This window comes from the organism of the source record quoted next, unplaced genomic scaffold, assembly GCF_019419815.1.
Source record: "Pyrus x bretschneideri cultivar Hongxiangsu unplaced genomic scaffold, Pyrus_bretschneideri_v1 Contig63, whole genome shotgun sequence".
Classification (NCBI taxonomy): domain Eukaryota; kingdom Viridiplantae; phylum Streptophyta; class Magnoliopsida; order Rosales; family Rosaceae; genus Pyrus; species Pyrus x bretschneideri.
The window spans coordinates 2,278,669-2,291,332 of NW_025999802.1; the positions used below are offsets into that span (position 1 = coordinate 2,278,669).

Genomic DNA, 12,664 nt, shown 5'->3' on the forward strand with positions numbered 1-12,664 from the left:
TTTTATACACGTCAATCTATTTATTAATATTATATCTTAATTCATGACACATGAACTCTCTCATTTCAATCATAACATGTTTTGTGTACAAACAAATACAATCATAAATTGAAATTTTCAACACCACAATATTCGTCCTTCTGGGGTTAATTCTCTCAATGGAGAATTGAGCATTCGATGTCATTTTTCGAGCAAATCAAGAGAAAAGGGAGAACCAGGCGTAGACAGGCCATCAAAGTATGGGAGTGCCACTATTGCTTTCATTGTTCTACTAGTGCAAGTCTCGCTTATGATGATGGGAATCCAGATCTCCATCTCCGGAAACATATGATGATAGGTAAAAATATTTCCAGTGCATATTGCAAGCCCATTGAGATTTGGAGAACGGCGTCGAGGAAGTAGTGGTCCATATGGGCTGTATGAGTTGCGAGGAAGAATTTGGGCCCTCTATTAGAATACCCACAATGGGAAGGAAAAATTTAATAAAAATTGCGTTTAATAATTTGTTTTCCATAAAAATTGTATATAGTAGAGATTATCTATCTCAGGTTGGGATGGGCACTTGAACACGAAAATCAAAACCGAAACACGAATTAAATTGAACCGCACCGAATGATTTGGTTTTGCGATTTCAAAACGATATTGGTTTGAAACCGAACCAAATGAAGGAAAAACGATTTGGTTTCGGTTTCAGTTTCAGTTTTGGCCATCTGAAGCCGCACTGAAACCGAAACCGCATAAATATATTAAATGTTAAATTCTAACTGGTTATTTCTTTGAGTCCATACATTTAGTATGGACTCAACCACATCATAACATGACCACATAATCTCTATCTTTTCTTTCTTCTAGTATGTACTGCTCAACTTTATTCATCTAAGATCTAACTCTCTCTCTCTCTCGGTCTCCGCTTCATACCAACTCCTAGCCTCTAGAGTTCAAGATGCTAATATGGTAAGAACTATGATTTATAATTTGTTTTAGTTGAATTTACTTATATATTTGAGAATTGAGATTGATTTTAGGGTTAAATTTAGGGTTGGGTTTTGAATCAAAAGGGGATTGGGATTTGATTTTGCATGTTTATGATTTTGAGTTCCGGCATGCCGATTCTGTGAAATTTATTGAAGTTTCCTATCCTTTTTAGCATTGGTTTCAATCTCCCCTCATATGTTCATTCACCTACTCTTGATTTTATTTCGATTTTGTAGTATGATTATGTTTCTATAACGAGGTATATGGATAAATGGTTCGTTTGATGATTTTGTTACTTCCTATCTTTTATGGTAGATTTTTCTTCAGATTTCATGCTATTCTTCGTTGTTTAATATGGATCTTTAGGTGGTTGTTTATGTGGTGAAATAATTAAATTATTCGAATTCTTTTGTTAGCTGGAAGTTCTAATTCTTTTTTGCATCCTGTAATATAATTGTGGCTTCTTTGATAATATGGTCGAGAATTACTATGTTCTGTAAACAACGATATCCATTGATGTTGTAATTTATATTTCCTGATAAGCGCACATTGTCAGACTTATTAGACACGTTAACTTGTTTGGAAATAAATCTGTTTAGCTGTAATGTCGATGAAATAGGATGCTTTTGTGCCCTGAGCTTGCTTTCATTTGCTGCATCCACTTTAGATGCGGCATATTCATGCCTTAATCCAGTTAAATTGAATGTCACTTAGTCATTAGATGTTTACGTTGTTTTTATTTGTCCTATATTTTGTACAGAGACACCCGGTACTCTGGTGGATTTGAAGTTTGTGTGCGTATGGACGTCAATTGCTAAATCTACGACCTCAAACTCTCTGTATGCTATGAAATCATAGGACGAAAATGATTCCCTTGACACTATCATCAGACAAGCTGCAGAAGAGCCATCTATTTCTTTCTCAAGGGCCGGGGATAGCCCAGTCCTGTGGATTCAGCTACTTCATGCCTTATGACATGCAAAATGAAAAACGAACATTAAATGTTGCTCATAAAAGAGAATTGAAGTGTATATAAAGGGAAAATGAAATGAGAATATCTCCAACTATTACAAGGATTTGAGGTGACCACAGGTTGCTTAGGACAATCTAAAACTCTTTTTTTTGAGGTTTTTAAAAAAATGAAACCGCACCATAACCGTTTAAAATCAAACCGAACCGAACCAAATGGTTTGGTTTCATTTCGATTTTAATCTCAAAACCGCACCGAATCAAACCGCAAAAACTTGCAGTTTTGGTTTTTGGTTTCACTCAAAACCGTACCAAACCGAACTGTGTTCACCCCTAGCATGGCATGTGAAAGGATATTTAGTCACATTATCTGTAAGGCACTTCTTACGTAAGTATAAGAGAGGATCTGATTTGTCAGATCCTCTTTGGGAGGATCCCAAGGATCCTCCAATCACATCCTTTCATCATACATCATGCGGTCAGTTTTCGTTAAATACTGTTTATATTCAATTTTAAATAAAAAAATTTACAATAATTTCTAACTACACGGTATACGATGAACGGATATGATTGGAGGATTCCTGAGATTCTCACAAAGAGAATCTAGTGAGGATCCTCTCTCACGTTAGTATGAGATTATCCGGCGTCACGATGGTCCGTCAAGTGTAAAAACTGACGTAATCAAGTGTTTTACCAAAATTTCTCTCAAATAACACACTAGCAAAGGGCCCACGGAGATTCTGAATCCAAGGCCCCTTCCGGCACAGTTCCTTGTTGCATGTAGTTGCAGAGTCTTGTCAATAACACTTGACACTTGTTAATATATAATTACTTCAATTAATTAACCAAAAGATTGGTTTAAAGTTTAAACAACCATGGAAAACGTAAATCTTTCCTTAAAATTAGGGACCACTAACATTAGTAAGCAGAGTCTTAGGTTATCTGCTGGTGGCCAAAAACCAGCCACCTCATGCAAACCTAATTAACAAACCAAGGATACTTTCAAACTCAATTCTTAATCAAGCCAAAAGTTTGTCTTGACCTATGCTTTCAATTCTACGGTGTAGAACTTCAGACAGATGCATCCACGTGGATCTTGTTTTTAAAGAGAGCTATGAGAGACAGATTCCTGCAGAATTCATGGGATTGTTTATCTGACTCAGTGTTCTTGTTTTAATTTTAAACAACGCATCATATGTACAATGTAGATTACTAAATGCTTAAACCCATTTTCTAAGACCAAGTCCCACATGCCGATAAAGATTATGGGTTCTTTGTACACACACACACCCCTTTATGCTAGATTCGTTCCCATGTTCGGTACAATAGGTTCTGAATAGTTGTCTCCTTGTTTTACTACATGTGATTAACACCCATGTCTGGTTTCAAGTCGTTCGTTGAACACTTAAATACAAAAATATAAATTTTTATGTATTTTCATTTCACTCGATCTTGAGTAGACATTTGTATTCGATGTGAGAATCGTCCTACTATTGAATATCAAAAATTAGGTTACAATAAAAAATTTGAGGAAAATATAGTGGTCATATTGACAACGTGGGTAGACTTGTTAGAATGCTAAGACCATCTTTAGTCAAGGGCTATAAGCCACATTTAGCTCTTAAATTGACAAAATTAGTCTACAACTAAAGGGCTAAATTGGAATTGAGCTAAAAGAATCAGTCTAAGTTGGCCCAGGATAAGCAACATGTAGTCCCATGACAGACTAAGTTTGGCACCAAAAAGTAATAAAATATGAAAGGGAATAAAATATAGTCATGCACGGTTGGAGATTGAAAAATTTAGTCCAAGTTTGTCTTGAAGATATTAAATTTTAGAGAGCTAAAACAACCAAAGACTACGTTTAGCCCTCCGCAACTGAAGATTTCCTCGGGACATTGAACTTGTGGAACTAGGTTGTGAGAAGTGATTCAGCAGAATCTAATGGAGAATTTTCAGATGTGTTTTTTGTCATGTCATGTGCAGGTGCCTCCCAGCTACATATGTTGTTTGGGTTATATGTTATTTGGGTGTGTTTTTAGTGTAGCCGTCTATGTCGCTCTCTCTCTCTCCCCCTCTCTCTCACTTTATTTAGCAAACAAACCACATTGATTTTGTCTCGTTTATTGACCAAAGTCCCTCTTCTCCAAACCCACTTCACGGACTTCCAATTAATGTATTTTTAAAACCCTAAAGTTTGATGGACTTCATGTAGCAATTCTCCCAATTATTTTTAACATATAAAACATTCTAGACTGTAATATCTAGGGTTTAGCTCTAATTAAGTTGGATTAGTTAATAATTGTATGTATTAGTTAAATAATCTAGAGAGAGAGAGAGAGAGAGAGAGTCACTTCACATGACTTAAAGCTAACTCCACCCAACCTTCACCCTTTTTCTATTAAAAAAGAAGTAGGCAGTGTCACTTGGAATACATGAAGAGTTTCATTAAGTCACCCATATTGTTTGGAATTTTCCCTAATTAAAAAAGCCCTAAACATATCCCTAAAAGGGATTTCCAACTTGAAAACTAAGTCACATTGGGTTATCCTTTTATCCTTTTTGGATCCTTCCAAAAGTAATGGTTGCAAAAAAGAAACAATTAAAGGTGATTAGAAGTTAATGGAGTTTTAACATGATATGGGATCATGTCTTAAATAATAATCTCTCTTGTTTATTTAATGGACGTTGTTTTCTCATTGGTTTGATTTTCTTTTTGTACAACTTGGCGGGGGCCATGCTCGAGATTTAGGCAATCTTAAAACGATAATATTGGCATCACTTCAATCAACAACAAAGCAAAAAAGCATGATTAAGGCCCTAAAATCTGTTTTATATTTAGATGGTGGAAACCATTCCAACATCAAGAACATGAAGAAACCCATTGTTAAGTAGACAGTTGTTAATTAATCAACATTAGTGATTGGACAATCCTCTCACCACCCCGACTACTTATTAACTTAAAACTCTTCTTCTTTGAGAAAGTGAGAGTTGCTCCTTGTAGGTCCAATGTCACAAAACTTGGAAATTGAGGTGGTCCCAAACGTGCCCTAATGTGCGCGGGCCCTAACCAGAGTTTGATCAACCACTTAGATGCAACTTCACATGCCTAACCCTCCATCAGTGGAGAAACCCTTGTGCCTATGTCACCCGTCCTACAACATTACATTATATTTTAGCTTCCAATTAAGCCACCGTTCGATCTCCCTCTTATGCAGCATGTTTGAGTTTGACCCATGTTTGAACTTTTTTATGTCCAAATGCTTTGGTATTTTTTTTTCTTTTTCAAAGGAACATAAAATGAGCTTTATTCAAGAAAATGAGCTTTTCTTTTCCTTTTATTTTGGATTCAATTCTCATAAAAAAAGAGTCTAAATCCTGTCTCCGAGTAAGCATTAAGAAAAAGAAATAGAAAAGTTCTTTTGGATAGAAAGACAGTTCACTTGCAAAGTTACAAGGTGAAGCCTACACACCCTAACTAGCTATATGAAATGAACTCTTCAACTTCGTAGTAAACATAGGACTTGTATCCCATCTGAATTTAAATTGTAGGGATCCTCACATCTTAACTATTTATCGTACATTGTGCGATCAGAAACTATTTTATTTTTTATTTAAAATTAAATATAGATAATATCTGACGAAAATTGATCACATGATGTATAATAAACGGTTAAACGATGAAAATCGTAAGAATCTTTTCAAAGGAAATTCGAAAAAAAATCTTCATCCGTAAAGATATGCACGTACATGAGAAGATCGCTTCGGGACGTACAAGGTGAGCCCCATATCGTGAGAACCGTAGCTGGTTGGCCTGGTTTTGCTAACCTTCCCTTCAAGTGTGACTCGAGACTCAAAGTGACAGATGAGTGAGAACGACCCAAAGGTCACAAAATCATTGGATCCAATTAATAAAGCGAAAAAGGTTGTTAGGTTTAATCAGTAGAAATCCATCATTTCAAACTAATTAGTGCAGAGATATTCCTAATCCCAAGTCCTAAATCGATGTGCATTAGTTTAATAATTCAGACCCCCCCTCCCAATATACTCTTCTATCTATGTTTCATGTTAGAGATTTCAGCATTATGGACCCACATAAACCATACAGGAATGGGCCATCACAAGTCTCAACTATCATCTCCAACCTGCTTGTATAAATTGACATGCCCTTTGGTGAAGGAATCATCTCGACCCTTGGCAAACGAAATGGGTTGCTTGTGGGGCCATTATTCAAATTATTCAATAATTAAACCCTCTATATCTTTTTCTTACTCTATAATTATTAGAAAACTAAATAATTGAAAAATATTATTTGATTAATAAAAACACTATCTAGTTATTAACTGTGATCAAACAAATAGGATGAACATTACAATAATCATGATGATAATTGAATTGTTTGAAATTTTTTACAAGAATAATCCGTAAAAGTAACATCCTCCCTATAAACAAAATGAAGTCTAAATATTTGCCTAAAGGGTGAATAAATTAAATATACATCGATCAACCATTCATGATGGAGTGATTGACTTTTGTTTACCTAAATATTGCATATCTAGGTCATACTTAAGCTTTGTAATGGATCAAAGAAACCGCCTCTTGTTTTGTGGTTAGTATAAGTAATCATGATTATCCAGACCACAAAACAAAAACACACATGATTAATTGTGAAATCTAACGGTCGAAAAAGAATGCAAGCTTTCACTCGGAAGGTGATCCAGATGATGATGGGGATCCGATTTCTTGTATGGGAAAACTTGACTAAGGAAATAGGAAAGAAGAGAAAGAGGAGACAAGGTGGGTCAGGTTTGGAGTTGTGACGAAGACTTATTAGGGTTAGGGTTCAGGGGCTGCTTTCGAAAATAATATATATTAATCCCACATTAAGCAAACTTTATGCTCTTGAAGTGGGAGATTACGAAAGCCAACTTCTTGTCTCTCTTGATTTTCTCTCGTAGTTAGTAAGATTCGCAGAGATCTCTCGCAAAGAAAAAGTAAATCACATTCATTAATTATTCATTTGATTAATTTATATGGATTTCAAACGTCAATCACGCAAACATCCCAAACCACTACCGATCATCAACACGTAATGGTGGAGTCCGTGGGGCCCAAATATAAGTTGTAAGCACACCTGAACCCAACTCTGTAACCCTAGCTCGAGTTATACAAGGGCTTCCCGTGTGTCCTTTATTCACGATACTGCCATCATTACCGTCGCCTTCGACCGTGGGAAAAACTTATGCAGTGAAACATGCGTATCTTAGGGTTTAGATACGGAAGCTAAGTAGATGGCGACACGTGGGCCATGCGAAGTGAGTAGAGGCAAACCTACGGTAGGAGATCTCAGTTGAATCCATCTCTTGACGTGGGACCAACACTAGTGCCAAAAACCATGGAAGCTTTGCATTTTGCACATTTGCATGCATGAAAGGTTTGACTTTTCAGAGGGAAAAAATGGAAATAAAAATTGAGTTTTAATAAAATATTTCTGATACTGTTTATTTTTAACAAGAAATAGTATTTTTATATTTTTCTAATACTATTTATTATAACTTTATTTATCATTTTCTCATTAAAACTTAAGTTTTTTTTAATTTTTTGTTAGTTTTTGTATAAAAAAAAAAAAAAAAAAAGCATTGGTGGGTGATGTCGGCCCCTGAGATTGAGCACCTCGGAGCCAGCTAGAAAGACAATGAGGCGAGGGTAAAATTGGAAACTCAATTTTCATTGTTAGAGAGAGAGAGAGGGGATGTAACGAGTTTTGGGATTTTAAATTTTATAAGCTTCTTACGGTTGAAGGAGCAGTTGGGGTCAGGGGAAACAGAGGAATGGGCTTCATGTTGCTTCATCGAGTTGCGTTCCCTACTGCATATCTGAGCCACTCAGACTCAAAGTACGAGATAACAAAAGTACCTAAGTTTTTAAATTGTGAAAAACTTAGTTCCTACATTCTTATAAGGGATCATTAGGGATCATAGATTTGGATTCAAAGTAATTAAAAATTATACATATTTTAAAAATTAAAAGTCACTAAAAATTTGACTTATTTCAAATTTTTCCTACTTATAAACCTAATCGGAAAGGTCCAGAAATGTTAAAAGAAAATTCTTTCAAAACTAAAATTTTTCGTGAATTTTCTTTGTCACCTTATATTTTTAGCATAATATTTTATAATATTAACATATAAATTAACATTAAATTGTGCAGTATTAGATAGTTTCACTTTTGACAAAGCACTCTTATTATTTTTTCAAAACAGTATTATTTATACAATTCATTTTGGCGAGAAAGACTATCATGCAATGAAAATGTCATAATACGTAGCAGTTATTCGAGTTTATCATGCATTATAATGTGTATAAATTAAAACCTATAACAATATGTAATTGATTTAAAATACTATTATAATAAAATTCGTGTTGTAGTAGGTCAAATTCTCTTAGGCCATCTCCAACCGATGGCTGGCTAGAAGTCTCGTTTTAGCCCTCTAAGAAATTAATATTTTAATGAACAGTATATGGCCATATTTGCCTCCATCTCCAATCGAGAGCCATAAGGCTCGTTTTAAACCTGTCACAAAAAAACCGTCTCCAACCGAGGATCAAAGGGTCATAGGGCTAAATATAATTTATTATTTAAATTTAAAAACTATAACAACTTAAATTTAAAAACTACAACGATAACTGGCCCAAAAAACCAAAAAAATTAGAACTTAAATTTAATGAATGGTTTAGGTATTTATAGGAAAAAAAAAAAATTAGAATTTTAAGAATTAAAAAAAAAAAAAAAGGACCCAAAAAACCAAAAAAAAAAAAAAAAAAAAAAATTGAATACAACGGCTAGCTGACTAGTCTTTAAGCAATCCTGTCGGTTATAACCGACATGATTGCTCTATTTTCTGGCCAGCCCTCTAGCCCTCCCCGATTCTGTGGAACCCTCTAAGATTCCACAACTCTTTGGCCTAACCTTCTATTGGAGACGGTTTTCGGGCTATTTTTGACCCTCTGGCCCTTTGAATTATTTGGTTGGAGATGGCCTTACCCTAGAGGAAGGAGAATAAGAAGAATATTGTTCTTAAGAGAAAAGTGGAACGTAAATAAAGAGAGTAGAATCCTCCCCCCTCTTTTTTTTCTCTCTCCTTCCTTCCTCTTCTATTTGAACAATCATGGTTAAACCACATTAACATCTTATATTAATTTTTTATAAAAAAATAAAAATAAAATAGAAAATATGAGAAAAGATGATGAAAGGGAATAAAAAGAGATAGGAAGAGAATCCTAGTCCTGCTGTGAGAAATATGTAAGACTTATAGGAGGAGTGTACTTGTCATAGCGTGTAGGACGTGTCGCCCAACAGAGAATTTTGAGTAGGAAGGCATTCTCCAGGCAAAGTTTCTTTATTTGATGAAACATTTTCTTTGGATTGGATTGGTCATCTTCCCCAAAGTCCCCATCATCACTGACTGAAAGGAAAGCCAGTGGCTGGCCCATGCATTAAGTTAATGGAAAATCATTCTCGTCCGATCCTTTTCATTTTTCCTAGAATTCTAAAGATTTCGTGATCTCATTCGTTTATCGTATGTTGTACGGTTAATTTTTGTTAGATACTATTTATATTTAATTTTAAATTTTAAATTTTGAAATGATTTATAACCGCACGATGTATGATAAACGAATGTGATTAAGGAATTCCTAAAATTTATAAGAAAATGATCTGGCGATGATCCTTTGCCTAAGTTAATTACATGCATCCAGACTTTTCTAACCTAATTTTTTTTTCCATGTGGCTGATAATCCTCTAATTGAGCGGCTCATGTGAAGCTTGATCGTACTGGTCCAATTCATAGAAAATGAAATTACAAGTTAATCACACAGCTTGTTGGGCATAAATTATAATAACCACAAATAACAATAAGAAATTAAGATGGAGGTTGATTAAGCACTTCCTCGTTGAAACAGTATAAGCACTTCCTGGTTGAAACAGTAGTGGACAAACTCAATAGCTTAGATTTTTATTTTTTATTTTTTTATTTTTAACAAACGATATTATCGGTACTAAGAGGATGGAAATTGAGTTAAGTTCACAATCGAGTAGCAATAATATAGTTCACATTTACCGTCGGTAAAAATGGAACCTAAAACATTTTACTCTTACTTACAAGTGAAGAATAATAGACTATAATACTAAATGACTTTAATTTGATTCGTATACAAATATATGTACTCCAAACATGTACCAAGCTAGGCATCACATTCTCTCCTCAAGTCACAAATGACAAAACTCACACATTGGTCTTTAGAAATTTGTAACAAGTAATGTTGTGTAGAAATACAAAATCAATCGTTTTACTAACAGATGCTTTGAGGCACACATGAATTTGTATCTAACTAACCCCATTAATGTATGTCTCAACAACATGATCAATAATTTAAACCACTAACTCCATTATAGTATATCTCAACAACGTGACCAATAATTTAAAGGAAAACTAATGAAAATAACTTGAAAACTTTGAGTTTTAACGATAAGGACAAAATAAAGAGTAAAGTGAATAGTATCAGGATTGACTTTTTAGTATAAAAATGTGATTTTTCGTTAAATTGAACAGTACGGTGAATTTTTCGTTAAAACTCCCATAATTTAAATCAAAGTTTGCAAATTATATGATTTTATTATTAATAATTAAATTATTACTTAAATATTAATTAACGTGTTTAATTATTTGTTAATAATGTCAGGCCTACTTATCATTATTCTTGGTTTAAATATCGATTTTGAATTATAATTAATTTCGAATTTAAAATCGCATCATGTCAACCAAAGGGCATTGTTACAATTTGACATGTATTGAAAGAAGAAACAGATGTGGATGAATTGAAAAGAAGTAGATTAAGTGGCAAGACAAGTGCAATCCTTTGGGGCCCTAGAGTGTCCTTGGGTCGTGTTCCCATACTTACATTATATTTACACAACGACTAATACTAGAGAGATTAAATTTGTAGATAAAATTTTAGAAACTTAAAAATATGAATGTTGATAATTAGTTTATAATTTAAACATTGATAAACGTGCTTATTTTTAATAGTGATACATCATTTAATTTATAAATTTTATCTTCAAAATTAGTCTCTTCACGTTACCCTTCCACAACCCTCACTTTCTTTCCCTTGGGATGTCCGCAACCCACAACCATCTCTCTCACAGTATACGCACATATATTATACATATGCGATTCTAATCAACTAATTACATCAATAAAGGGTTTGTCACTCAAGTTAAATATAATTCTTTATCTATCATAGACTATGTATTGTTAAATTGTTTGAGGAGAGTGGTCATGATCATTCACACTTGCGATTGATGTTCTGAGTTCGATTTTTTTTATGCAATTCAGTAGTTTAGAAAATAAACTCTCAAAATCCAAGAGTGATGATTACTTAAATATAGAACTACTTGGTAGGTTACGCAACAAAAAAAAAAAAAAAAAACACGTTTAAGCACTTGAAATATATTTTTAATTAATTTTTTATTGAATTGAAGAACCTTTTTTGTTATCCTGTGTATAAATACCCCCAACACATGCAACAACTCCCCTGCATCCTTCATTTCCCTTTCCTGCTCCCTCTCTCTCTATCTCTCTCTCTCTCTCATAACTTCAATCCTCTCTCTTAAAAGGAAACATGGCTGAGGCTGCAGAGCTTCACTATCAACCCAAACCAACCAACAACACAACCACACGCTTAAAACTCTTCGGTTTTAATGTCCAAGAAGACGACGTAGAATCACCCGCCGTACTCGACTCCACCAAGACTGCCACCACCCCTTCCGACTCACCGGAATCCGCCCCCTTCTCCACCTCCGGCGACCGTAAATACGAGTGCCAGTACTGCTGCCGAGAATTCGCCAACTCCCAAGCCCTCGGCGGCCACCAGAACGCCCACAAGAAAGAGCGCCAGCAGCTCAAGCGAGCTCAGCTCCAAGCCAGCCGAAACGCTGCCGTCTCCTACGCCAGAAACCCCATCATCTCCGCCTTCACTCCGCCGCCTCACCTCCTCTCCCCGGCCGGATCCCTGATGGTTCCGGCGGCGTCTCCGGCAAACCCGTCGTGGGTTTACGTCCCTCGCACGGCCACCCCGTTCCATGTGTCGCACGGGTGCGTGTTTCCCGCGGCGGCGAGTCACGGGAGGGCTGCAGGGAGTTATTCCTACGGTGGCGGTGTAGGGGATTCCGCATTGACGTCAATGGGACCGTCTCATCACCAGGTACTACAACAAGGCCGGGCCCACGTGAGAGCGGACGGGCCGTCGTTGAGTAGGTTCACGAAAGGGGATGGTGGGCCCAGTTTGGACGACGAGTTGGGCTTGGACTTGCATCTCAGCCTTTGACTCAGCAAACCAAACGGTTGTTGTAATGTGAACTCAGCTGGGAAAAACTGTGTATTTTGCTAATGGAGATCTTTGTACATTTCAAATTTTATTTATTTGTTTAATTTAAGACGTAATTTAACGGCCATATGCATTGCTCATTAGCATCATTTCTACCATGTTTCCTTTTTCTGTTTCATTCCTTCTTTTGTCACTAGGGTTTATGATGAGTAGGTAGAATAGAATTCACGTTTGCATTTAGATCATTTTGTTCTGTCTAGTTCTTGGTCTACTGATATATCTTTTTTAAGAAGCGAAAATCCCACTTCCAAGTTAGAATTATGAACATGGGA

At 35.5% G+C, this 12,664-nt stretch overlaps 1 protein-coding gene and 1 long non-coding RNA gene across 2 annotated transcripts; both read left to right on the forward strand.

The window, feature by feature from the left end:
• Positions 1 to 863: 863 nt before the first annotated feature.
• Positions 864 to 2,051, forward strand: LOC125471891. The gene is made up of 2 exons (XR_007253996.1): positions 864 to 954; positions 1,736 to 2,051. It is a non-coding gene; the product is annotated as an uncharacterized LOC125471891 (long non-coding RNA).
• A 9,503-nt stretch (positions 2,052 to 11,554) lies between these two features.
• LOC103947111 (zinc finger protein GIS3-like) lies at positions 11,555 to 12,459 on the forward strand. The gene has a single exon (XM_009357968.3). The coding sequence runs from the start codon at positions 11,628 to 11,630 to the stop codon at positions 12,330 to 12,332; it is 705 nt and encodes a 234-aa protein (XP_009356243.2). The 5' UTR covers positions 11,555 to 11,627; the 3' UTR covers positions 12,333 to 12,459.
• Positions 12,460 to 12,664: the final 205 nt, after the last annotated feature.